Source organism: Canis lupus, chromosome 21, assembly GCF_048164855.1.
Source record: "Canis lupus baileyi chromosome 21, mCanLup2.hap1, whole genome shotgun sequence".
Lineage (NCBI taxonomy): Eukaryota > Metazoa > Chordata > Mammalia > Carnivora > Canidae > Canis > Canis lupus.
Genome location: NC_132858.1, coordinates 23,728,932 through 23,756,500, shown reverse-complemented (window position 1 = coordinate 23,756,500; position 27,569 = coordinate 23,728,932). Strand labels below are relative to the sequence as shown.

At 50.7% G+C, this 27,569-nt stretch overlaps 1 protein-coding gene and 1 long non-coding RNA gene across 10 annotated transcripts in view; one reads left to right on the top strand and one right to left on the bottom strand.

The window, feature by feature from the left end:
• SLC1A2 (solute carrier family 1 member 2) overlaps positions 1-27,569 on the top strand; it is a 152,513-nt gene that overhangs the window by 36,609 nt on the left and 88,335 nt on the right. For 2 of the 9 annotated variants that reach the window (XM_072791120.1, XM_072791118.1), the window contains exon 2: positions 21,752-21,874. The exons of 3 other annotated variants lie outside the window; for them this stretch is intronic. In XM_072791120.1, the coding sequence (XP_072647221.1) occupies positions 21,752-21,874 (123 nt within the window). Of the gene's footprint in view, positions 1-435; positions 810-20,844; positions 21,106-21,751; positions 21,875-27,569 lie in introns of those variants that run through there. 4 more of the 9 variants (XM_072791116.1, XM_072791121.1, XM_072791117.1 and 1 more) reach the window with 4 other exon arrangements.
• LOC140612897 (uncharacterized) lies at positions 15,095-20,513 on the bottom strand. The gene is made up of 2 exons (XR_012014009.1): positions 19,717-20,513; positions 15,095-15,465 (listed from the first exon to the last, which is right to left on the bottom strand). It is a non-coding gene; the product is annotated as an uncharacterized lncRNA (long non-coding RNA).

Genomic DNA, 27,569 nt, shown 5'->3' with positions numbered 1-27,569 from the left:
CACCAAAAGGCTGGTCCCCCAAAGAGATCCTGAGAAGACCAAAAAGCAAAGAAAAGAAAGGAAAGGAGGGAGGGAGGCAGGAAAAAGGAAAAAGGGCCATAGAGGACTACTGCAGACTCCTAAGTACCTCGGGGTGGGGTGCCTTACGTCTGCGCTCTGCAGGACTGAATTCCAGTTTGGTTCACCAACGACTTTTTTCCTTCTGTCTTTCTCACCTCCACCCCCTACATGTGTGTGATTTTTAAGTCAAGTGTTGCTTTTAATCACCTGAAGCTTCCGCAGTTGCTGTGAAGCCCGGGTCTTTAAGCTTGGGGTGTCATTAGTAGCATACCAGCCACCCCGTGCTGCTTAACTTCTCCCTACAGACTCTAAAAATACCCGGAGGCGCTCACAACAAACAGCGTGGCCCTGTGTGCGCAGGCGCCGGCACGTCCCGGCTGCCTCTCTCGAGTGCCTTAGCCTGTCGCTGGAGAGAGAGCCCTTGGCTCGCTCGGCTCTATTCTTTATTTTTGACTTTTCGTCTTGGCTCACCTACACTGCTGTTTATGCAGAGGAGAAAGAAAGGGTGATTGATGGAACGGGATTGACTGGAAGCAAGGGAAAGAGGGAAACAAACACCAGCCTTGCTCCCACTGTGTTTTTGCAGCTTGCTGTGTAGACCTGAACTAAGATGTGTCGAGAGATCAGACCAGTCCAGGGAGCAGCCAAGATTAGCTGGGATTTAAAATAAAACTCTTTAACAGGAGGTCACCTAGAATAACTCCCACGTATGTATCCATGAAGAGGCCTGAGGACCATATCCGGAGAAGGTTAGTGCTTACAAAGTGACCACCAGGGCCACGACCCGGGCTGTTTTCCAAAGGCAGAGCAGAACCCAGTCCCCTTTCCGTGGAATTCTTAGGTGGAGTTGAGCCAGCCAGGGAATGGAGGTTTCCTTGTTTCAAGGAGGTGTCCCATGTTACGGGGCTGATGGAGCATCACCTGCTCCGTGTCTAACGGTTCGGGGACCTGCCTCGTGCTGGTTGTCTTACCAAACCCATGACCACTTGGGTTCTTTGAAACCCGGCCAAGGGATTAAACGATACAATTAGATGGGTCATGAAAATATGTGAGCCATGTACAGATGTGACCTTTTAAAGATCGCCTGCAGAAATCAGATGTCTCCTTAACAAGGTAATGAACCTGAACCCAACATAAGCATGCAAGGAAAGGCTTTTGCTGCCGGCGCGTAAATGGAATCTATTAGATGTCTCTAGTGATGATCGTGGAAAGGAAAAAAGAAAATACACAGCTTTTTACCAACACCACGGGTGTGTTCACTACAGGGAACATTTGTTTTAGCTGTTGGGGATTGCCACGCGATGAATGGATTGCCCAGAAGTTGCTCTGAGAGCAACCTTTCAGTTGGCGGGTGTTATGGCAGGCTTCTGGGATTTAAATGAAAAAGTTAAGCCTTGTCGGGTAAGCATGAGTAAGTTCTTGGGACAGAATGTACTTAGCATTGTTTCCATCCATACGTGAGTGGAGGAAGCGTATGTACCCCGGGACATATGCTTCTCATTGGAAAAATGCGATCAAATGTCTCTCTCTGGACTGACTCTCAAGGAAAGTCCTTGGCATCTTCTCAAGCCTTAAGTGAAGGCTTCTGAGCTCCCAAATTGCTAGGTGGTCTCTCCCAAGGAACATGTCAGAGACAGGGGCGCCTTGTTCTTTGTGGGTGGGAGTTTGCTCCTCCAGGATTTCACGTCTGCCTTCTTTTAAAAGACATCCATTGCATTTTTATTTTATTATTTTATTTTTTTAAAGATTTTATTTATTTATTCATAGAGACAGAGAGAGAAAGAAGCAGAGACACAGGCAGAGGGAGAAGCAGGCATCATACAGAAAGCCTGACGTGGGACTCGATCCAGGGCCTCCAGGATCACGCCCTGGGCCGCAGGCGGCGCTAAACCGCTGCGCCACCGGGGCTACCCTGCATTGCATTTTTAAATGCAATGGCCTAAATGTGGCAAAGGCTTTGAATAGTTTTGTGAATCTGGGCAGTTTAATAGCCATGTTAGTGATAATAATAGCAACCATAACAAGAACTGACACTTTATTGTGCTTTCCTTGTGCCAGGCTCCACTTGTGTGCATCACAGATTCTGATGCACTTAATCCACAAGCTCCTCCACAGATTTATCTCTCTATCTTCTCCTTCTCCTTCCACAGCCACGATTAGTCAACATGTCCCCTTTCCAAGATGACCAGCTTCATTGGCAGCTTTTAACTGCAGCCATCAGACTTGACTCTGAACAGGTTTTGACTCAAGAGAACCACAGATTGTATATTTGTTGGGAAACGTGGTTGCCTTTTACGCTCTTGTGAGTTTTGTGAGGAGTAAATCCAAAGCACACCATTTATTAGTCTAGTTAAGGGATTACGTTAGAGGCAAAAGACACATTTTTCCCCCCCAGCCCTTCTCGAACACATTTGAAAGGTTCTTGTTTTATGCTAACTAGTTAAACTTCATGGAAAAGAAGGGCAGTGGACTTTTAGAGTCTCTCTGCTGATGTGAATGGGAAGGGGGAGTTTTTTTTTTTTTTTTTTTTTGGAGATAAAGGTTTTTAACAAATCAGCCGGGCTTGTGACAACTTTAAACTAGCTTTGGGGCTGCCAGGGTTAATGTCCTTTTTAGGCTTTTCCTCCGTGTTTGGTGAAAGGTGTGTAATATGCAGCAGCGAGCTGCTTTAGGATTGCTGTCTTCCTAGGAGGCAGGGTCCCCCGAGCGTCTTACGTGTCATCATCCACACAGTGTTTCAGAATAATCAGTCCCTTAGGTAATAGTGTGCAAAGGCATCAGGTTGCTTCCACTCAAGCCTGTGTTTTTAGGATCTGGGGCCTCTGTCCTTTCCTAAGTTTGTGTATTGCTTTTCCTTTCAGGGTGCAGAATCCTAAACTGGGACTGGAATGCCTTTGGGGGATGGGAGGCACTGATTACATTTCCAAGTGCAAAACCGATGGACCCAGCTCCGATCGAGGGGAGCTCGCCTGGTTCCATGTGGCTTTATTCTTCTGGTTGAAAGTACTAAGGGAACTTCCAAGAGCTGTGCTGGTGTCATTTGTTGTGCGCAGGTGTTTTCGTTTAGAAATGCCCATGTCGTGAAGCAGATGGGGAACCTGGGTTTCTTAAAGAAAAACCCATGTTGGGATAAAGGAAAGGGATATTTACAGTTGCCGAGATAATTTAGATCGTGTAGGTCTCCAAAATAGATGACTGAGGCCAAGAACCAAAGAAAACAAGGGACACAAACAAAACAGACCGACCAACAAACAAAAACGACTGTCCTTGTTTGGGGTCTAAATTATCTGCATTTGATAAACGTGGCAGGCAACGTCAGCTGGACAGGGGCAAAATCTGCATAAATACACCCAACCAGGGCCCGTCTTTGAGGGTTGCTTTTCAGGGGTCACTGAGAGGAGGTTCATGGCTTCTTAGCTGCTTGGTGATTTTTTTTTTTTTTTCCCGTGAGTCTTCCTTGGGTGCAGGATGAATGGAGAGAGGAGCCTGGGCTTTGCCCATCAGATGACCTGGGGTGGCCACCTAGCTGTCTGGGTGGGCGACCTCTGAGCCACAGCTACCTCATTTGCATGTGGGGTTGGTAACTGCTCCCCTCAGTATTGATCAAATGGATCCCTGGATATAAGGCGTCTGGGACCCAGTGTGGAGAAGCATGAAATGAGCTAATGCAGGCAGTGTTTACCTCCTTGCCCTGTGCCCAGTTAGCTGGAACCAGGCCTCTGTTTCTCCCTCACCCCCTTGGCTGCCAGCCATCCTGACCCTCACGAAGACCCCTGGGTCTCTCTGGCTTGCCAGTTCGCCCACGTGTGCCAAACCTGTTGCATTCTGGAAGCTGGCTCCTGCCTGCAAAGTAGTCCTTTAGCTCCCAAGTGATCCAAGCCTTTCCTGGCCAGCGGCCATCGAAGTGTGGGGGGGCGGATAGGTTTGTAGAATAGCATCGCTGAGGATTTAAGTCCGAGGGAAAGACAGTCTGGAAGCACGTGGAAGTAATCTGTTCTCCTGAAGCAGGCCCAGGCTTCTAAATCCAAGCGCTGCCAGCTTTTGGTGTTGCTGTTCTCCACAATTTAAAACAGATTTGATGTCAAATGAAGGATACTGACTCGCCTGCATAGGTGGCAACAACGTAATTACAAAGATCAGACACATTAGCTTATGAAGGAAGAATGTCAGTGGTTTTGATCACTTGTCATTTGTCTTTCTAGTTTGTTTTCTCCATGCCGGATTTAAAAAATGTCTTAGATCATTTTAGACTTTTGAAAGGAGAATTGCCAAACTAAGACGTTCCCGGGTGCCCCTGGCTCAGCTTCCCGTAATGGTGACATCTCACACAACCAGGGGACGGTGGTTAAAACCAAGAAATGAACCCCGCTCTGATACAGTTGACTTAGAGCTTGTTTGGATTTCCCCAGTTTTCCCACTAAGGTCCTCTCTCCTGTTCTGGGATCCAATCCAGGATCCCACATTGCACTTAGTTGTCTGGTCTCCTCCCGTGGCGACAGCTTCTTAGGTCTTTCCTTGTCTTTCACAACCTTGAAACTTTCAGAGAGGATCGACTCGTTATTTTGTAGAATGTCTCTCAATTTGGGATTACCTGACAACTTCTCCATTCCTAGCTTTTTAGTTGATTCTTCTACATAGACTTTGTTGTGCAGGCTGGGGATCCAGTGACAAAAATGGACACTCCAAGGCCCAGTGAATTATCAAGTTATTTCTGAGACTAGCCTGGCTGGGGATTACAGATCCTGGAGGTTAAGAATATGGTCTCTGGAGCCAGATGACCCGAGTTTCCTTCCTGGCTCTGTGACTTACCTGCTTGCTGTGTGACCTTGTGAATGTGACTTGACCTCTCTGTGCCTTAATGTGTTCACCTGCAAAATGGGAAATGCTACAGAACTGACTTCATAGGGTGCAGGTGAAGATTAAGTGAGTTCAAGCATAAAGCACATAGAGAAGTGCCTTGTATATAGTGATCCCTGAGCATATCTTGGCTGGTACCACTGCTACATCTTCACCCTCCAGCTCCCCCACAATGAAGTCGGAGTTGGGTAACATCCTGATGTCACTTCTCAGGCCTGCGCATTCAGGCACGGCTCTGACCAGAGTGATGCATTTGTAGCAAAGCCCTGGGGTTTTGGGACATGGTCCTCGTGTCCCATCTAGGACACCTGTTTCCACCGGAGGGTTGGATCTTGGCCGCCAGGGCCTCCAAGTTCAGTCTCCAGGGCCTCCTGGCTGTGCGCTTGTTGCATCCGGGGCCCCCTTTCTGTCCTCTGCTTTTCTGTCCCTTCTGTTCTGCGTTCCCCCCGGGCCTCTCACCTTGGCTCCCTCTCTTTACCTTGTTCCTCTGAACTGACATGAGGATGTGAGGCAGGGTGGTTGCAGACCCAGCTTCTCTAGGACGACTGGCCACGCTGGATTCCCCTCTCCATCACTTAAAAATTCACTTCGATCCCTGTGCTTTATTATTGTTGTTGTTGTTGTTGTTGTTGTTGTCTCTAAAAGGGTCTAATGTTAGTAGTGATTATCACCGTTAAGTTGACCAGAGCTTTATGGCCTGTGAGTCACCGCTGTAAATGTTACCTGTTGTTTTATTTAATCCTCATCACAATTGTGCGACATAATATCCACATGATCCCATTTTACAGATGAGGAAACTGAGAAATAGAAAGTCGAAGTAACTTGCCCGAGATCACAGAGCGAGGATGTGGAACAGTCTGGTTCAAACCCAACCTGGCTTTGGCGCCCACGCGCTACTCACTGTGGTCTTGGCCGCATGGGGTCTCAGAGGGTTCTGCGGGGGTTGAATAAGATGATCTATCTAAAGCACTTAGCGAAGTGCCTGGCTTAGAGGGAAAGCTCAGCAAACTTCAGCTGTTATTAATCTCATGATCTGATTTCTGTTCCTTTGGCTCGCGGTTCTCATGCTTCAGGGATGCAGCTTCTTAGCGTTGGTTCCCTGACTCAGAGCTCTACCCCTTTGGGCCTGCAGCCCCCTGCCTAGCAGATGGGGTCACCTGCAACCCTCTACCTTGATACAGCTCAGCCTGAAGTCCTCTATCGATTTCTGATGGACTCAGGGTCTAATGTTTTCACTTCTTTTCCACTTAGTTTCAACTTGCACCTCTAACCTTTGCTTCTTGCTTCTCTGTCTCTGGTTTGGGGCTTCTTCCCCTCACCCGCAGCCTGGCTTCAAGCCTGCCCTGGACCAGCCACTTCCCGTCCTCACTCTGTCCCTGCGATTTGTCGCGTGGCACCGCCTGGGGCAGGTCCTCGTGATGGGCGTCCCTGCTGGGTCTGCCCAACTCAAGAAGGGGCTCACCCCTGAGATGGAAGTGGCAGCACTTGGCCATGGGCCCCGAGGCCTGAAAGAAGGTATTCAAGGAGAAAAGAGTACAGAAGGACAGCTGGAGGAGGGACGAGGCAGGAGGTGGCCAGCATTTTGTTCCCTGGTCCCGGGAAGCCCTTTCCCTCATTCTGTGCCTGGAGGCCCTTCATGTTCTCGCAGGCTCCGTGCCAGCCCCCAGAGGAGGCCCTCTCTGGGCCCGGGACATGGATTAGGCCCTGCCTCGGTGGGTCCCAGTGCCTCTGGATGTCACAGGCCTGACTCTCTGGCCGTCCCCTAAGGCAGGAAGGCATCCTAGGCAGCGTCCAGGCTGCTAGATGAACTCAGGCACGTTACTGAAATCCTCTAGCTTCTTCAGCTGTGTGATGGGGATACTAAGGGCACCGACCTCACAAAGTGGGGCCTGAGACTCTGAATTTGCGTCTCCGGGGTGATGGTTGCTTAAGTGCCCTCTCATTAGCGAGAAGTTGAGCACGTTAATGGAGCCGGTTGTGCTGCTGCCTGTCCGACGAAGCATCAGGACTGCAGCAGTGATACCGCGTCCTTGCCCCACCGGTGCGTCTCTCCCAGACCTTGAGTGATGCGTTTGCAGCAAAGCCCTGGGGTTTTGGGACACGGTCCCAAACAGGACCCTTGAGTGTGCTCTCCCTCAGAGAAGGAAGACAGAGCCTTCCTTTGCAGGATGTCCTTTCCTTTGCCTGATGTCCAGGCATCCCCGGCATGTTCTCCAATTCGGCGGCACCAAGGAAACCAAGGCTGCAGGTTCAAATTCAGCTTCTCAGGGGACCAGCAGCTACGCTTTGCTGCCCGGAGCCAGACTGCAGCTCGCCTGCCGTCAGGCACCGACGTGGCCTGGGAGGGCCGGTGAGGCAGTGAGCCCGACCCATGGGTAACAAGAGGGTGGTCCCGAGGGCCTGGCTGTGCTTTGGCAGGTGCTCCGGCAGGTGCTCCAGCAGGTGCTCGCCCAGGTCGGAAGGAACAGAGTGAATGTGACCTGTGGCCACGTTGGTGCCATATCCGGGTGGGGAGCGGAGCCTGAAACAGGCCAGAGGATATGGTGGGAGGCAAGGAAACAGGACCCTCTTGGGAAGTGTCCGTAGTGAGAGCTTCAGTGACTTTGCCGGCGTGGCCTGGCGACGCAGTGGGACTCAAACCCGCATCTGACCGGCCGGAAGCTCTGAGCTCCTCGTGACTAAGCCACGCTGTGGTCAGGATGCAGGTAGGTGATAGGGCCTCACGCCAGGTGTGAGGTGGGTGTCCTGATGACATGGAAGATGATCTCAGGGGCCCCAGGAGACGATTGGGGGTATACCGCTGACAAATTCAGTGATGTCACATCATATGGCCAGATGGTCATTTCCTTTCTGGATTCTTTGATCTTTCTCATTATGACAAGGTTATAACGTGCTACTGTGTTTCACTGCCACCCTGAAACCTTTCAACTCCCTTTTAAATCTTTTTAAAAATATTTTATTTATTTATTCATGAGAGGCACAGAGAGAGAGAGAGAGAGAGAGGCAGAGACACAGGCAGAGGGAGAAGCAGGCTCCATGCAGGGAGCCCGACGTGGGACTCGATCCCGGGACCCCAGGATCATGTCCTGGGCCAAAGGGAGGTGCCCAACCACTGAGCCACCCAGGCATCCCCACTCTTTTTTTTTTTTTTTTTGCGTAGGCTCCATGCCCCGTGTGGAGCTCAGTGTGGGGCTTGAACCCGTGACCCTGAGATCAAGACCCTGTGCTGAGATCTCAAGAGTTGGGTGCTTAACCCACTGAGGCACCCGGGAGCCCCTCAGCTTTCCTTTTTAAACAGAAGGAGGGCAGCAGAAGCCCCACAGCAAGTAGCACCTAACTCGAAGTCAGTAAAAATGTTCTTTGTTTTGTGCATTTACACACGCCCCTTTCTAGTCATCAGTGCTACTGGTTTTCCATCCAGGGAAGTAACGTAAAAACTCCTCTCAGGATGTACGTGCATTTAAGGACAAAGGATCGGTCAGTGCTAAACGCTGTTAACTGACGGATAGCGGAGATGGTGTTCAGACATGGCAAAAATAGCCGCGTGGCCGCTGTGAGTGACCCGGGCATGGGACCTGCTGCTACAGGCCTGAGATGTAGCACGCGGTGTCAAGGACGGAGGGAAGGGGGAATGCAAGGGAGGAAAGAAAGGAGCAGTTTGTAAAGTGGATGAGACAGTCTTTCCCTTGAGAGTTTGGTTCTGGATCTAGCTTGTTCTCCAGGCTGATGGATCAAGTAGGAGATGGAGAAAATGAAGTTGGTCTTGGTCCTCATGGAACCGCAGAGGCGGAGTGCCCGGAGTGGAGCTCGGGTCTCAGGCTGGGATCTTGCATTGCAAACGGGGCGGCTCCAGATGGGGTGGGGGGGCGATTTCCCCCGGGTCGCCCAGCCACAGGGTGACGAGAGCTGTCATCCGTCTCCAGGCCAGGATCCTCATCTTCAGACTCTTTCCCCCACATAGCTACCAGGCCTGACTGGTTCCAGTCTCCCAGTCTCTAGGTGCCACCAGTTCCGGCTCTGCACACGCACCGTGAGTTACAGAGAAAGAGAAGAAAGCAAATGGTCATCTCCGGGTTCAAGGAGACAAGGCTATGCTGTACCATTTTGCCCTCAGACAAGTATCATTTGGAAGGTAGGCAGCCCGGGTCTCCTATGGGGGGGTCCGTCAGAAGGGTCCCCCAGGAGCGATAAACCCTGCACCAGCCAGCTTTCACCAGGTTACGCTTCCGTAACCACAAGCCCCACACCTTGGGGCGGACAACTGCAAAGTTAGTTTCTTGCTTCTGTCACATATGGTTGCAGGATGCCAGTGGCAGGTGTCCTCCGTGGATCCTCCGTGTGGGGCGAGACAGGAGGCGCAGCCCCCACCCCGGTCATGCCTCTCTTGAGGCAGAGATGGGAAAAGAGGACAAGGACAGAACTAACGTGAAGGTTCTCGATGCTGCTTTCTGGGAGGGATCACGTGTTACTCCTATTCTGCATTGGCCTGGGTTCCTAGAGGAAGATTCTGGATCTACCATTTGGGAGGTGCAGGAAATACGGGGAGGTCAGTAGGGAGGTGGGAGGCCGCCAAGAGGAGGAGGGTTATCAAGTCTGCTACGGGTGTGGGCAGCTCCTGTTCAGTGCCCCGAGGAAATCACCAGGACGGGACAGGCAGCGAGCTCGGAGCTGTCCCCTGGAGGGGCGGGGCGGGGGGGGGGGCTGGTGTATGCAGGCCTGCCCATCTCTGGCTCAGGCTGCTCCCGGGGGGGTTAATTCCCCAACACTCGTGGCCTGCTAGCTCCTGGGGGAGGGCGCTTGTGGCCGGAGGGCCCTGCCCCGGGAAGGGGAGACAGGTGGGTGGGCCCCCGGGGTCTGTGGCGAGCTGTCAGGCCCTTGGCCACAGGTAGCTGCAGGGCAAAGCATGTCTTTAGGGATGAGGGAAGGGTCATCTTCCTGCAGAGGTGCCGCAGATATTTGGGGGCCGAGATACAACTCCCCGCAGGTCCTGAGCCGTGTGTATGAAGTCAGTGAACTCCAGTCGGCAGCGTGGGTGACCTTTAACTCGGAGCTGCCAGCTGGACCAGCGGCCTGACCCCTGCCCCGTTGACATCTTGGGCCGATCATTCTTTGGAGGGGCTGTCCCCGTGCACTGTGGGATATTTAGCTGCACTGTGGCCTGTGCCCATGAGATGCCAAGAGCATTTCCCGCCTCTAGTCGTGACAACCAAAAATACCCTTAGATATTGCCAAGTGTGCCCCTGGGGAGCAAAACTGCCCCTCTGGAGAACCACTGATGTGGATCATTTACACAGTGCTAATTCCCAGAGAATTGCCTGCAGGCAGTGTAGGTGCCTGGATGGAGTTGCTCTGGGCCTAGTGGAGAACCTTGTATTGCAACACTTTGAAATAGGTAAAGAAAACAGAAATAGTTCGGGAGAGGGAAGCACCTGTTCTGTTGAGGGGAGGGGGTGGTCAGGGAAGGCTGTGCAGAGTCAGAGATAGCTAAGCAAGGTTTTCTTTCTTTTCTTTTTCTTTTTTCTTTTTTAGATTTTATTTATTTATTTGAGAGAGAGAGAGTGTGCAGGGATATGAGTATGGGGAGGAAGAGAGGGGGAGGGACAAGCAGACTCCCTGCTGGGTGTGGAGCCCGATGCAGGGCTTGATCTCACGACCCTGAGATCATGAGCTGAAAGCAAGAGTTGGAAGCTCAACCACATGAGCCACCCAGGTGCCCTTAACCAAGTTTTAAAGGATGAGGAGGAGTTTTCCAGATGAGTGAGCTCCACGTGTGGAAGTTAAATACAGTCTTTTTTTTTTTTTTTAAGGTTTTTATTTATTTATTCCTGAGAGACACACAGAAAGAGGCAGAGACACAGGCAGAGGGAGAAGCAGGTTCCACGTGGGGAGCCCAATGTGGGATTTGATCCCACAACCTGGGATCATGACCTGAGTCCAAGGCAGGTGCTCAACCACTGAGCCACCCAGGCGCCCCTAAATAAGTCTTTGCTGGCCGTAGTGACTTGGGAATGCTGTTCCAGCTGCTGGGAAATGCCGACTGCAGGGTCTTCCCCACTCAGAGCAGACTGCAGGACTGTAGCTGAACCAGCTGGCCGTGTGCTCGATCGTGTGTAAGGAGCAATACCAAGGGCTTTGGAAGCCCTTAGAGGAGGTGCCCAAATGGCACAGATGCAGCTCCCCCTCAGAGGGACCAGAAATGCCTTTATTCTATTATCTTGGTCAAGAGACAGAAGGCCAGGTATTTCTAGTCTTCTCCCCCGGTTTCATTTCTTGTCCCGTCCCCTGTGATGTTCGCAGCGGAGTGTCGTGCAAAGAAGCTGGACGTGCTTTTGTTACCTAACCTCTCTGCCCCCGTTTCTGGTTACGTGGGGACCAGCAGGCTCTCTCTTGCCAGCCCCACAGCCTGGCATTAGCCAGACAACGAAGTTGCCCAGATGGATCTGATCTCAACCCTGCTGTGCCATCAACCGGGTGGGGACCTCTCTGACTCCATTTTCTCATTTTCCCACCCGTGAAGTGAGTATAATGCCCACCTTATGGGATTGTCTAGAGGACTAAACCGTGCTATGCCTACAGGCTCTCAGGCCTGCCCCTGGCACCCGGTAAGCACAAATGACGGTTATTACCATAAATATTATAAAATAGATAGAATTTGCAGGATAGCTATTGTATTGAGTGCAGGCTCTGCTCCAGGCACCACCGGGACATAGGGGTCTGTACATACTAACCTACGAGTACGCGTACACCGTGATTATCTCCGTTTTGCATATGGAGAAACTGAGGCACAGAGTACTGTGTACGATTAGTGTACTCAAATGCCAGAAGACCATCTGAACAAGTGATTGCCTCGCTGGATTGTTTAGTACCTGGCGTTTCCCCGTAACATTTTGAAAAGAAATGAGGGGCTTGGCTATAGTTACTTTTTACCAGGTTTTTAGAAGGAGCGGAACCATTACGGGGTCAAAGAACTTTTCTCCCCGTTGGCCGAAGGTCCTTAGCACGCTTGCAGGAGACTAGTAAGAAGATGGTGAGCATGGATTTATTTTGAAGCACAGTGTCTGAGCTGGCTCCTCAGTGCGAGTCTCCTTGGGTGCACGATGACTCACCCCCAACTGACCCCTTCCAGAAATGTCTGTGGGAGCAACACAAAGGGAACTTTCAGCTGCTTAACACCCCCCCCAACACCCCCCGCCGGGGCGATTGAAAGAAACCGCTGAGGATTGCTGCTTGCCAGCCTCCTGGCCAACGGCTCCAGAACAGCGGGGGGGGGGGGGGGGGGGGGGGGGCTTGTGTCCTCCCTCTTTGTGTCGGGGCCACATACGGTGTTCTTGCTGTTGGAGGGAGCAGACTCTGTGCCAAAGAGGTGCTTTTGTTTCTTTTTTTTGTTTCTTTTTTTGTTTTATTGGAGTTCAATTTGCCAACATATATCATATCACCCAGTGCTCATCCCACCAAGTGCCCCTCTCAGTGCCCATCACCCAGTCACCCCAACCCCCTGCCCACCTCCCCTTCCACCCCACCCCACCCCAGTTCGTTTCCCAGAGTTAGGAGAGCTGCTTTTCAATCCAGCCCGCATAGACAGAGAAGCAGCAAGGGGAACAAGCGCAGGGCCCCGGGTCCCGGGTGTCTGAGCCCCGGGCCCCCCAGCTTGGTCCCCCGGCTTGGTCCCCCAGCTTGGTCTCCCAGCTTCTCTCAGCAGGAGGAGCATCAGCACCCAGGAGGGTGCGCGTGCAGCTCTGCATCGGCTCCGCGGGAGGATTTGGGAACCAGAGGTGTGGGTGCTCCTCTTGTGCAAATCACCTCATGAGTGCAGGGGCCGAGGCTGGGGCGCCCGTCTGCAGCTGGCCCGTGCCCTGGGGCATCCTGCTGTCCCTCTGATGCCTCCTCTGTGAGGTGGGGTTAATCCCCCCATGCAGTGTTGCCCTCAGCCCTCAGCCTAAAGCCCCGGCCCAGGAGGGCCCTGAGTGCTCCTTCTTGTGTTGGTCCCGTGGAGACGGAGCTAGGTCTGTCCGAGATGTCCCTGTGGGCACTGGCATCCTGGGGTTCTGCCACTTGCAGGGATCTTAAAGCACCCTCTGCTTCTGGATCCCGAATAGCTGAGACTTTCGGATGAGCCCCTGTTGTGCCAGTTAACAAAACCTCTTGGCAACTCAGCAAAAGAGGCCTCTGTAGCAGCTTTGCTCTCATTAACTGTGTCCCAGGCTCCAGCTGGACCCCTTCCTCCCTGCCAGGGAGCAGCCTGCTGCCTGCCTCCCCCTCAGCCATCCCCGGGTCTGCAGCAACCTCAGAACATTCTGTGTGGGGGGGGGGGGGGGATGTGAGTACTGCGCCGGCTGCGCCTGACTAATTGGTTAGCTGGTTGTTTGCTCTTCGTGACACCCCACAGGCCGTTGTCCCCTCTGTGCCTCACACCCCCCACCACCTCCGCCTCCACCTGGCATACAGGCTCTGGGGGGGTAGTAAACGGCTCTGGGGAGAGGCAGGGTGGTCCAGTGGTCAAGCGCACGGGCTCAGGGTTTGAATTGAGAGTTTGAATCCCAGCTCTGCCGTTAGGTTACTGTGTGAGCTTGGGCAGGTTACTTGGCCTCTCGGTGCCTTCTCCTAGTCTAGAGATGGGAGTCCTAGTAGTGCCTACTCTACAGAGTTGTTGAAGGATTTTTAAACAAGCCCTTTGAATGGGCCCGGCACATAGTGAGGCTTCCATGCAGGTTAGCTGGTATTAGTACACCGCAGTGCTGGATGCCACCAAGACAGGATGTGGTTGTGGCAGCTAGAAGGATTTCAACATGGTGGTCAAGCTACCGAGGAGAGCCGAGATCTTGCTGTGGATGTGCCATGGATTCTACTGGCACCTCTCAATACCAGAGTTGTTCAGAGGACATTAAAAGCTCATAAAGTCAATGACTGTTTTGCCTAAGAAATATGTGTGGGACGGGGTACCTGGGTGGCTCAGTTGATTGGATGGCTGACTCTTGACTCTTGATCTCATGGTCATGAGTTCAAGCACTACATTGGGCTCCATTCCATGCTGGGTATGGAGCCTACTTAAAAAAATTAAAAAAAAAGAAAAAAAAAGAGAAATATTTGTGAGATGAATCAATAACGATGGTAATAAAGTATAATAGTTACCATGTGTTGCATGCTGTTATATGTATGTCGACTGATTTAATTTTCACAACAATCCAATGAGATATTATTATTCTTATTATTGCTATTATTATCCCTCTTTATGAATGACGTACTTGAGGCTCAGAGTTGTTAAGTAATCAGAGTTGAGTGGTGGAGATGGAATTGAAGTCTCAAGTGGAGCTTCAAAAGGTGTCCCCTGCCTGCTGCCTACTTACCCAGACAAAGTAACAGTCCTTTTCCAGGTGCACCAGTGCTTGTGAAAATTTCAGACTGGGGTTGAAATGGCCCAGAGGAGGGCCAGAGACAGCTTGTGAAAGAGGCACAGATGTAGTGAAGGGTGTGTATCTAGTGGGTCAAGACTTCAGGATGCAGGGCCCCTACAAAGACCCTGTTGTGGGGGGCTCTATATCTGGTTACCTGCAAAACACCTGGATGTCTAGCGTCTGGGGTAGTTGATGGTCCAGATGGTCCCCTGGCCCCTTCCCGCTGCCTTCTCCCGCTGAGAAATGAGGCTCCATCTTCTCTACTCCACTGCGGTCAGATTACTAATTCAAGGCTGCTTGCGTCCCACTAGACCTTTTGAGTGAAAGTCTTTAGTTATTTCTCCATGCCACAAAAATAAGTCCAACTGTGTAGCATAGGTTTAGGCCCCTCTCAGTATTTATATGGCAGGTTATTGCTTCCCAGATTATGTTCCTTGGATCAGCAAATCTATAGCATGTCTATAGTTTTTGTAGAAGAAAAATAAAACACACAAAAAGTAAGATATGTTCTGCGTTCCAGTAACCTTGGGTGTGGTTTGGTTGAACGTGTTTCTTTCCTACTGAACTTCTCAAAGCCTTTATTCACAAATATACTCTGTGAGTCTTCAAGTGTGAGCAGCTCTTTCCACTCTTACTTGGCCCCTTAACCTTTAAATCCAGGAACATTTGGGGAGATTAGTGTCCTAAAGGACACATTCCGAGAAGGGGTGCTCTTACCCACGGATGCCATTGAAGGTGACCTTGGGGACTGGTGTTCAAATCTATCGCAAAACAACAAGCGGGCCTTTCATTTTACATTTAATGAGAATATAAAACCGAGGTCCCTCAACCAAGCCCGTGAATAAATGAAGCCGTAGAATGTTGAGAATTTAAGCATAGAGAAAGGATTAGAAGGTCAGAACATCTCCGGACCTTAAAAGGAACAGGTTTCTTCCTTTTACATTGGCAATTAGGAGTTAAAGACACAGTACTTTGATGAGGCTTAAACATCTAGGAGCAAGGCTGCCGAGGATGGAGTGGTTAATGACCACGGGTGGATGCAAGGCTGGAAGACGGAGGCGGAGAGATAAGGACTGGGAGAGGATCATCTGGTAGGTGAGCGACTGGCCAGGGCCTTGTGGGTGATCTGCTGGGAGAGCCACGTGGATGACAAAACCTAGGGAGGAAACAACTGTAATTCTTTTTTTTTTTTATATAAATTTATTTTTTATTGGTGTTCAATTTGCTGACATATAGAATAACACCCAGTGCTCATCCCATCCAGTGCCCCCCTCAGTGCCTGTCACCCAGTCACCCCCACCCCCCGCCCACCTCCCCTTATCCCCCCCGCCCTAGTTCGTTTCCCAGAGTTAGGAGTCTTCCATGTTCTGTCTCCCTCCCTGATATTTCCCACTCATTTTTTCTCCTTTCCCCTTTATTCCCTTTCACTATTTTTTATATTCCCCAAATGAATGAGACCATATAATGTTTGTCCTTCTCCGATTGACTTATTTCACTCAGCATAATACCCTCCAGTTCCGTCCACATCGAAGCAAATGGTGGGTATTTGTCGTTTCTAATGGCGGAGGAATATTCCACTGTATACATAGATCACAGCTGCCTAATCCATCATCCTTCGATGGATACCGAGGCTCCTTCCACAGTTTGGCTATTGTGGACATTGAACAGCTGTAATTCTTGCTTAAGGAGAGGAAAAGGACATCAAAGAGCTAAGATGATCCTGATGAGGTCTTTGCCTCTCATAATTGCACAATGTTCAAACAAACCCTTAGTGACCTTGAGTGCTCCAGCCAAATGACAACAGTCAGTAGGACAGTTTGTTACTTCTTTGACATCAGACCCCAGGCTAGGTAAACTTTAAAACACCTGACAGATTTTCCTCTGGGGTGCAGGGGGGACTGGGATGGAAGACAGAGCTGGTTGTGGCGCTAGGTGGCCAGTGCGTTCCTGGAGAGGAGAGGATGGTCAGGTCAGAAATCTTGGGAAGGGTGGGGGTGGGGGGTGAGGGGCGATGAGAAGGAGGGAATCACTGTATTCCTGGAGTAAAAAGGAGAAGTGGAAAGGTGGAACCACAGGTTATTATAAAACGCACATTAGTGCCTCCTTTGGTATGATATTTGGCAAGGATGCTTGGTTTTCCCAGAGGCTAAAGTAACGTGAGCTTCCTCGCGTGAGCCAGCTTCTCTCTAGAAATGTAGTTTCAGAGAAAAGAGGAGTACAAATTGGGAAGAGTAATCGATTTATCAGAAAAAAAAAAAGGCTCTGAAATGACTCAGGAAGGTGGTGAATAAAGTCCTGCACTGGGGTCCAGGACTGGGGTCCCTGCACCCCAGTGCTCAACGATGAACCAGGCCCAGGGTAGGCTTCTTGATGAGTGTGTATTGAATGAGTCCGTGAATGAATGCATCATATTTCTATCTTCTGGATAGCATTTCCTCCCCTTTAAAGGCTTGTTTAAATAACACATTGATGAGACGGTTAGTTACGTGTTAGAAAAGTTGTGCCTTTTACCAAAATCATCATCTGTGATTGCATCTTGAAGAACTCCAGTGCCTAGAAGTAGGAGACCTCATCCTTGATGTGTACGTCCGTCCTCTACATTCAGCCCCACTCTTTCTAGAGGTTCTAATGTTCCTGTCTTCAGAAATACTGCTGAAGAACCGGGTCTAGGTAAAAAGCCATGAATCCCAGCTCTTGTGGGATTTATCCGTTGTGCGAAGCTCTATTTCTATCTGTACATACACAATAATGTGAATGACTTCATTAAGATTGTATTGTCAACTGGGGCACCTGGGTGGCTCAGTGGTTGAGTGTCTGCCTTTGGCTCAGGTGTGATCCCGGGGTCCTGAGATCGAATCCCACATTAGGCTGCCTATGGGGAGTCTGCTTCTCCCTCTGCCTATGTTTCTGCCTCTCTCTGTGTGTTTCTCTCATGAATAAATAATTTTTTTTAAAAAAAAGATTGTATCATCAACCAGTTAACCCTGATGCAAAGGCTCTTGGGTCCAAATATTCAAAAACAGAGCACAAGCAATATTGCAGTGTCAACTGGACTTGGTGTGGTGGGAAGGCCAGCAGGCTTGGTTTGCATGGTGGGAAGATATTTTCTGATATTGCTAAATACATAAGGGATTTGGTTCAACATGTGGCCCTGTGATCCTGTTAAGTATTTCTCCTTCTTGCATCACAGAGTGTGGGTGTTACAAAGACCACCAGCTTCTCTGGCTGTTTCTCCCTTTTATATTACTCCTTTTTATCTTCCAGAATTGGAAAAAAAAAAAAAGCTGATGATCATTTTTATCTACTGAATGTTCACTAGGTTTTGGGAACAGAATGATCAGAATTGGGTCAATATTCAAATACTCTATCCTTTTAAATGTTGACTTCTGTTTTCAGAAGCCCAAAAAGTTAATTAAGAATAGTAGTAGGTCAAATGAAGTAGAGGTTGCTGATAGCAAGAATTCAGGAAATCAGAAAGAATAGATCAAGTGTGGGAGAGTTGAATTTTGAGGGAGAGCTCTCTGCCTGTGTTTGGCACTATGGCTGATACGAGGCTGGGAGGAACCCCATGGTTTTCCTTTTTTACAATGATATAAATAACTTATTCTGTGTACCTTTTGGCCCATTTCTCCTCACTATTTAAAACTAATTCCTCACAGTTCGTTTGTTTATAGTTTTTTTTTTCTTTCAAGGCTATTGATATTATGATTATAAAAGTTCTATATGCTCATTGCAGAGAATTGCTAAATTGTTTAAAGGGCATAACTAAGAAGAAAAAATCCCCTGTCATCCATGAACCAGAAGATATTATTATTAAAATGCCTCACCTTGTGGTCATAACATAGGACCATATGTATTTGAGATTATGCTCCATGCCTTTATCCCTTAGATCTGCTTTTGAGGCTACCAACCCCTCCTTTGCTAAAGAAAAAGGAACTTGAGTTATTTTGCTCTGAATTCTTGTCCTAAACTCCCTTCTTATGTCCATCTTACGTTGTGTGGGCTGTGTGTGGGACCTGCCTTATGCCCAGCTTCATGGACATGCACTTGGTTGCCATATGGGAATATGGGTTGAGAAATTACGTCTTTTATGGGGCACTTGAGTGGCTCAGCAGATTAGGTATCTGCGTTTGGCTCAGGCCATGATCCCAGGGTCCTGGGATGAGTTCCACGTGGGACTCCCTGCTCAGTGGGGAGCCTGCTTCTCCCTCTGCCCCTCCCCCTGCTTGTGCTCTCTCTCTCTCTCTCTTTATCAAATAAATAAAATCTTTTTAAAAAAGAAATTATGTCTTAATATTTCTGTTCTACTTTATCACTGCTGTGGCATCATTTGCTTAACCTTTTGCAATGATTGAACTGGGTCGTTTCCACTCTCTGTGTTTATAGTAGTGCTGCAAATGACCATCTCCGTCTGAATTGAATTTATTTTTCTTGGAGCTTATTCCACATATACCATATTCCCAAAATGGGGTTCCCAGTTCTGTGCATATAAAGATTTAAATTTTTGTTACCTATTTCCAGGATTACTAAATCCAAATAAATATAGCCACTCATGCCCACCCTTGTTGGCGGTGATATTTACCAAGGACTGTTGAAAGGAACTTTTGATCATCTGAGATAAGAATCAGTCATTTATCTACTAGCTTTATTTTTTCAAAAACTTTTATTTATTAGAAAGAGAGAGTGTGTGTGCAAGAGTGCAGAGTAAGTGGAACAGCCGACGGAGAAGAAGCAGCAGAGTCCCCACTGAGCAGAGAGCCTGACGCGGGGGCTCGATCCCAGGACCCTGGGATCACAACCTGAGCTAAAGGCAGATGCTTGACCAGCTGAGCCACCCAGGCATCCCTTCTAGCTTTATGTTCAAGATTCAAATTACTCATGGGGCACAAAACTATTGAAATTCTTATTGTGCTCTTACTTGGTGATTTTTAATGGTGAAGGAGGGGGAAAAAAGGCCAAATCCTACCCTCTCTAGGGGTGCTGTCTGGTGAGGGATGGTGGACATTAATCCATCACACAGATGGATTAGGGGAATTAGACTTGGTCTTTTCGGGTCAGGGAGGCTTCTCCGAGGAAGCAATGTTTGAGCTCAGATCAGGACAAGCAGGAGATGTTAGTGAGGTAAAGGTGGGGCATTGCTTCTGTGCATTTGTACAAATGGCTGGAGGAGTGGAAGCCTCAGTAGTAAGGAGACAAGAAAACAACGCCGGTGCAGCTCCATCTGCTCCCACCAGAAGGTTCTTAGCTGCTTTTCCTCCATTCTCAATCACCCTTGGTGGTGAGCTGCCTAAACGATTTAATAATAGTTTTTAAAGTGAAAAGAGAAACACCATGCATCCCAATTGCAGAAATTTTAAGATGTTAAAAATAAAAGCATATCTTAGAACCAAGGAAATCAAATACTTACTAAATTCAAGTGTCAGTCTGGAAATGTCACGAATCCTCCAGCTTAGCTTAGGTTCCTGTCGCCCTTTGTGACTTAAGTGAAACCAGCTTGAAACCCCATCTCACATTCAGAGGGCTGCAGAGCATCTCTCCCCCTTCCCAGGGATTCCTGCAGTTGTCCAAGGCGCTTTCCAAGCTGAGGCCGCCTCTGCCTTCATGCTCTCTACAACATCTCCTTCAGCTCAGGCTGCTTTTCCCCGGGGGAGCATCTTGGTCCACCCCATTCCCCAAGGTCCCCGGCCCCAGGGCTGCAGACGCTGCAGAGGTGGCCGATCCTCGGGTCCGAGCAGCAGCGAAGGAACAGGGGTGGCTCCCACGGCAGGACAAAGCAGCAAGCGGAGTATGATGGAACCCTGGGCCTTGCTGCTGGTCCTAGGGAAGGAGCGTGGTCAAATGGTTAAGAACAAAGTTTGTGCAGTCGGGCTGAGATTCTCAAAGCCCAGCTCTGACACTCACTGTGTCACTCTGGATAGACCACTCATGGTGCCTCAGTTTCTTCCTCTATCGAATGGGGATAAGAGTTGTAGGTACTGGACAGGATCGTTGAGGGTCTGCAGGACAGCGCTTGGAAGGATACCTGTAGTAAGTGCTTTGTAAGTGTGAGCTGTCATTACTATCAACATTATTATTATTACTGCTGTTAGTATTGTTGAAAATCCCTCGGCCACTCCTCCCAGCTGGGAGAGTCTTCATTGGCTATCATTTTATTCCATGGACTCCCCTGTGTACTGATGGGACCTCCTGCTCCCAACTCAGACTCCTCCCTCCCTTCCTTCCCCAGATTTCTCCCTCCCTTCCAGCCCCCTGCCCCGAATTCCCATTTCTTTCTCCTGCAGTGTGGTTTATCCCCCACAAATTCCCATTTCTTTCTCCTGCAGTGTGGTTTATCCCCCACGTTAGCTCGCCCCCTGCCATCTCACCTAATCCGTGTAGTGAAATGTGTCCATTAAAGTGCATTACAAAGCGAGGGCAGCTCATTTCCTCTGCCCAGTCCTGTACATGCTGAGACATTTCCCAGCCCTAGCTCGGTGGGGGTGGTGGTGGGGGGGCGGCAATCCTTGGAGGAGCGACTGTGCCAGTCCTTTGGGGGAAATGAGCTGGAGCCCGGCTGGTTCCTCGGGAGCCAGTGCTGGAGTGGCTTCTAGAAAGACTGGCTTGGCACCAGGACAGGATGAAAATGCCTCCTCTCTGTGACCTCTGAGGCTCGGCCAAGGCAGGAGTGGATAAAGAGCTAACCTGTCCCGCCTGCCGACCAAAAATAGGCTGACTGCGTCACAGAGCTTTGGGTAATTAAACCTTCCCACTGCAGAAGGCCGCGCTCCGACTGGAAAGGCGCCATGGATGGGTTAAGGTAATTCACTCCCCACGCAGACATTCTCAGCATCAGAGGCAGGCTTGAAACCCGAGTCGTGTTAGACGGAGCTGTAAAGTCATAACCAGGGCACAATGTGGGAGCTGCAAGGTGAGGGAACATGTGCCAATGACGTTACCTCCAGATGAAGTAGTTCTTTGTCTTTATTCTGAGTCATGTAGGCCTTTTTGAGGGAGGGGGGCTCCATCAGCTGATTTTTCTAACTTTTTTGGTTTCTTTGGATAAAGGTTAATTCGTGTTTGTTGTAGAGAGATGGAACATAAAGGAGAGACTCCATAAGGAAATAAAAACCATCTGTCATTGTGATAAACAGCCACGGGGGACCTTTTGGGTCCATTCATTCATTCATTCATTCCTTGGTTTATTTATTTATTTATTTGCATCTCAATGCAACGCACGATTTTTCTAAAATTGTACACTTTTTATAAAGTTTCTGCCTTGCTTTTTAAATGTACCCACAAAGTACTCAACCCGAATCTTGTATCTCATGAGGTCACTCGCTGTTGCTTGAAAACCAGGCTGTTTTTAGCTTACTAACCCCATGGCCGGGGCTGAGTGGGGGTGGAATGGCTGGCACACATGTCCACACTGGTAGGAAAATGTGCTGGTCTGGAACGTTCTTCAGACAGACTCCACATCCCAGCAGGAACCGATGTGCCATGTACGAGAGTGGAGATGTGCTGGTCACTCAGGCGGGTGGACAAGGAGTGCGAAGTTGGGCCAGCTTCCCCGGAGAAAGCATTACACAGTGAGTAGAGACTGGCCTCCTGAAGAGAGTGTTTCTGGTTTGGATTCTATCTTTGCCACTAACTGGTTGCCTGACTTTCACTGACCTACTCTACCTTCCAAACCTCAGTTTTCCCATCTATAGAGTGGAACTAATGATAACATCTATTTCAGTGGGTTACTGAAAGGTAGTACCTGATTCAGAGTAAGTGTTAGTGATCATTGGTATATTATTATGATTGATTTTTTCAAATGAAGACCGGATCAGCTGATTCCATTACATGAGGGTCGTGGGTAGATGCGTTTCTTACTCTATAAGAATAAATCTCTGAAAGGAAATAGAAATGTTGGCAGGCTTTAGCATGGTTTCCCAGAGAGGTGGTTGGTTGAAGATTTAGGGTGGTCAAAAGAATGGAACCTCGAGGCTCTTTCCATTGTAGTTTCCAGGCCATGAGTTGAGGGGGCCTCTAATGCCTGGCAGGAGGTCACCCACCCTGAGGTCTGGATCCAGACCAGAGAGAGAGACTCCAGCCCCAGCCAGGCATCTTCCCAATCAGGCTTGACAGGGCAGTTAAGAGTATTGGAATAAATCACCTAAAGGTTTGCTGCTTCAGCCAAGCTTTTTAGAGCCCTAAGTCAAAAAGCTAGGATAACGTCTTATCTTGGTGTGCATTTTTGGAAGGATCTCCAGGCGCCTGGGGTTGAGGCCTGGCTTGGGTCAGGAGCTGAGACGCAGCTGAGGTGATTTGTTGGAGAGCCAGCTGTGCATTCGCTATAGGACCGTGGGTGACTTTCATTCTCTCTTTGCTTTTGCTCTTCATCTGGGGTGAACGGTTATACCTTTTGGGCTGTGAGGTTAAAAGAGGTGCAGTCTGTGATGTGCCTAGCACCAGGCTGGACGCATTGCATGCTTAAGAAATGTCATGCTAACTTCCACCCCCCACATCCTGCAAGATAAGAGCAAGTAGAAGAAGAGAGTCTCTTGGTGGTTTCCTCTACAAATAAGGAACTAGAACAAGAAGAGCTCATGAGTCAGTCTCTGGAAGGTGTCCTCTTATCATCTGAATCATTGGGCACTTCCTAAAAGCCAGTAGTGAGCTTCTCGTATTTCCTGGAACATCTTGGCAGATAGTTTTTGCGTCTATACCTTGTGCCAGATGCTGTGCCGAGCCAGTCACCGTACCGATCCCGTTCAGGGATTCATCTCCCAGATGACAGAAACTGAGGCTCAGACATTAGGAAACTCACCCCAGGTTTCTTAGCTGGTAAGTGGCGGAGCTAGGATTTGAACCCAGGTCTCTCTGCCTCGAGAACCCATGTGTGACCATCGCAAGTCTGTGGATCTCCCACTATTTAGGACTTCTGCCCCCTGCTGGAAAAGATACCTGCAAAACAGACGGGACTGGCCTTTTCAGCAGCTAACTTGTGAGCCCCCTGGGCCCAAGGACTGTGTGCTACGTCCCCTCCCAGGCGGGCAGCAGATGGGAAATTGCGGATGAATGTGCTGGAAATCTAAGCATGTGGGGCAGGCCTCCTTTAAAATGCAGATGTCCTAGGAGGAGTAAGCACATTAGAAACTTTCCTTGCTATGGAGAGACAGGGGCGTCCGAGGTCCCTGGGTGGCTGTCTGGAGCAAAGGGCACTGGAAATCTAGGACAGAAGGGCCATCCCCCTCCTTATTTTCCCACAAGGGGAAGGGAGGAAGAGGAGCTGACACAAGGAGGGCTGCGCCACAGGTTGCACCAGAAAGAGCCACCTGAGTACTTAATTTCCTGGCCCTGGGCATTTGCCAGACAAGGCTGTGCTCCCCAGGCCGCATAAGGGACCCCTGTTTCTAAGGACTCGTGGAAAATTGCTGCTTTGTTCATCTTTCCCTTTTATTTCTTGTTCCTGGGGGCTTGGGGCCTTTGATTCCCTTTGCGCTTTTGATTCCTTCCTGATTTTCCCTTTTCATGTGGCCTTGGCTTTTATTTTATTTTTAGAGAGAGAGAGAGAGAGGGGGAACATGTGTGAGTGGGAGGAGGGGCAGAGGGAGAGAGAGGATCCTAAGCAGGCTCCACATTCAGCGCAGAGTCCGACCCTGAGATCATGACCTGAGCTGAGATCAGGAGTCGGATCCTCAACCAATGGAGTCACCTGGGCGCCCTTGGCCTTGGCTTTTAATCTTTATTTTCATCTGTATGACCCATCCGTTAGTTCAGGCCTCATACTGCCCCCCCATCCCACCACCCGGGCTCCTACGACACCCCCCAGTTCGTGGGCCTGGCTCTAACCTCGCTCCCGGCAGCTCCAAGACTCGCCTCCCACAAATGTTCCTCTTGTGTCTCCACTTTGCCCTTCTCCTCCTGCCTCTGAGCTGTGTTCTCCGTTGCTTCTGCCTAAAGCACCCGCTCCCTTCCTCTCTCCCTGTTAAAAGTCTGCCCACAGGGTTTCCGGCCTCAGCGCACCTGCTGAGCTTGTGACTCGGTCCTGAACTTTTCCATCAACCTCTTTGTCTTCGTTGCTCCAGGAGCAGTGATGTGCGTCCACGCTGCTTCCTTTAGCAATTTCGTGTCTCCTCTTATCCCCTCTTAGGGCGTTTGTCACTTGCCTCTTGCACCATCACTTCTCACCTGTTTGCCCTCCTCCTCATCCGTTCGGGAGTTTTTAAAATGCAGTGTTTCTGTCTTATCCACTGAGCATCTGCTCCATGCAGGGCTCCCTGCCGAGGGTTGAGGGATAGCAAAGAGGGATGTGAAGTCTGCTCATTGTCAGTACTCGAGGGGAGCCCCTCAGAGTGAGAGTCTGTTGGCCCAGCCCACTTCTAGATGGTTCTAGAGGCCAAGCCAGGCGTGCTTCTGCTTTCTGTATTCCATGTCTCCTTTTTGGAAAAGCAGATGCCTGAGGAATACTTTGGCATTCGCCTGGGTTCACAGGCCCACTCCTAGCGAGGCTCAGCGCACACGTTCCAGAATTCGTTGGCTGTGTTCTGGAGCCGGCCTGGGACACGCAGATGGGGCCCAGACCCGTCACAGGGACCTTGGCACCGGGCAGGGTCAGGCCGGAGGGCTGGCTTCAAAGGAAGAGGCCCTTCCCGCCGCTTCTGCATTCCGAAAGCTCTCAGCATCTGGCTCCTCTGTCGTCACTTTTCTCAGGAACAAATGGGTTTGATCATCCACTCCACAAACATTTGCTGAGTGCCGTGATCTCTGTTTACCCACTGACCACCTGGCACCGCGCCTGGCACAAAAATAAATACGACTGCCTCTGCTCTACGGGAGTCCGCATCACAACAAAATAAATGCAAATTACTGAAAGCAGGGAGGGCAAATGGGCGCCCGTGTGGCCGCTCCTCGGGGTCGTGTCCGTGGCAGATATGGCTTAATTAATACAGGACTCAGTCACTGAGTCGGGATGCAGCTTCGAGATCTCTCCCCACCCCCGGTCAGGGCAGCCAGCAGGACGGGTTTGGACTTTGCCCACGAGGTGAAAGCGGCTTGGGACGACTCTTGTCTTCACGGGGATCTGCAGGCCCCTGAGATGAGGGAAGGGGGCTCGGGAGCCGGTGTGTTGAGGGGCTCGGGCCAGAGCAGGCTGCGAGGCCCCTTTAGCGCGGGTGCTCGAAAGGAACGCTGCTGTGGGAAGGGCCCTAGCATCGCTCCTGGGGACCCCTTCCTACTCCAGTTCCTGAGGATTCTTCCTCCTCCTTCCTGTGATGAGAGATTCAACTGTCACCCTCCTTAGGATCTTTTCTCTTGCCTGGCCCCTGGGGTGAGAGCTAAGTGAAGTGTCAGCCCTCGAGTCTCTGTCTTCCCATACCTCTTTTTCCCACGTCGGGGGGGGGGGGGGCGGGGGGGGCGGGGTTCCTTCCCTTGGCCTGGGAGCACCTGATCCGAGCCTGGTTGTCCTTCCGAGTCCCTGTGGGGTCCCCCTGCCCCTTGCCTGCAGAACCTGCCTCTGCTGTGGGCCTACGGGACTTCTCCGGCCTGAGGGCCCATCATGGTGTGGGGGTGGCTGTGTGGGGTCCTGCCCCTGCGCCCGGCCCACCTGCTGCCTCCTTCGAGTCCCAGCTGAGCTGTCATCTCACCTGGAAATCCCTTCCTGACTTCTCTAGGATTTGGGAAGGGGTCAGTGCCACTGGCTCGGGGGCTTACTTACTACCTCACGTCTTCCGTCATTCAACGGCTCTGCGACACTTCCCATAAATCCCCAGTGCATATGATGCGAACCTGTCCCCAAGAGGCCTACGGTGTGGTCACAGCTCTGCTGCTAGTTGCTCTTGCTTGTATGTTATGTCTCTGCCAGTGGACCAGAGCCCCTGTGGTGGAGGCCTGGGGGCCAGTCGCTATGTCCCCATCGTCCGGGGCATGAACTAGATGCTCAACATATCCTGATGGGCTCAAAGTGGCTTCTTGCTCCGTCTGGCTTGCTGTCAAGTCTGGTGAAGGGGGAGGCTCACAAAGGTTGGAGGGCTGGCAGGAGGAGGAACGGAGTGGGAACCTTCCCTGCTCTTGCTGAGAACCCGGGGCAGCGGGAGCTGGGCTAGAAATAGGTGCCTCAGACGGAAGGTAGTCATGGTTAAAATGGGTTAAGAACGTGGGTCGGGGTTCGAATTCTAGCTCCTCAGCTCAATAACCATGAGAGCTGGGCAAGTTCATTTCTCTGTGCCTTTGTTTTGTCATCTGCAAAATGGGTCTTAAAATAATGTCACTCTCATACAGTGGTTACTCATAAGTGAGTAAATGAGTTTAGATGAGTCCCGAGCACTTTAGAACAGTGCTTGCTGCAAGCGTTGGCTATTCCTTAGACTTTCCGGGCTTTCCCCTGGTGGTTTCCCCTGGTGATTCTCACTTTTTTTTTTTTTTTACATCTTTCTATAAACAAAGTGCATATTATTTATATAATCTGATAAACACACAATAAAGCTCTCTCTCTCTCTCTCTCTCTCTCTCTCTCTCTCTTTTAAGAGACAAGGAATGAGTCTGGTAGGTAGGGAGGTCATAGTTGACCCTGCCAGCCCCTTGTCCTAGCCCCAGGTGTGTACTTCTTGGGGCATTGGCGTGGGGATCATAAGCTTCAGTGTCTCTCTCCCCTGCCTGTCCCTGTCAATTCTTTCGAGGTCCAGGAACCTCACAGCTGAGGCTCCAACCTTCCTGGGTGGTGTCATGATTGGTCCCCAGCGAGCCTGGCAGGAGCATCAGGGAATGAAAATAGCCAGCGGCTCCTCCCCAGAGAAGATGCGATCTGCAGACAGTGTGGTTGCAGGCTCTGGGGCCTGGGCTGGGGACTGGGGCTCCTGGGGCCTGGGTGGTGGTGGGGGGCTGGGGCTCCTGGGCGGGGGATCTGGGGCTTCTGGGGCCTGGGCCAGGGTGGCTGGGGTCTTAGGGACTGGGTGGGGGGTTGGGGCTTCTGGATGGGGGGCTGGGGCTCCTGGGGCTTGGGCCAGGGGGGCTGGGGCTCCTGGGGTCTGGGCCGGGGCCACTGGGGCTCCTGGGACCTGGGCTGGGGGCTGGGGTTCCTGGGGCCTGGGTAGGGGCAGGGGGAAGGGGCCGGGGCTCCTGGGGCCTGGGCAGGGGGCTGGGGCTCTTGGGGCCTGGGCAGGGGGCTGGGGCTTCTGGGGCCTGGGCGAGGGGCTGGGGCTCCTGGGGCCTGGGCAGGGGACTCACAGAGCAGGAGGGTGGTGTGCCTCGCCACGGGGAGAAAGGAGAGAGGGCAGGGCTGTGCTTGCAAAAGCAGGA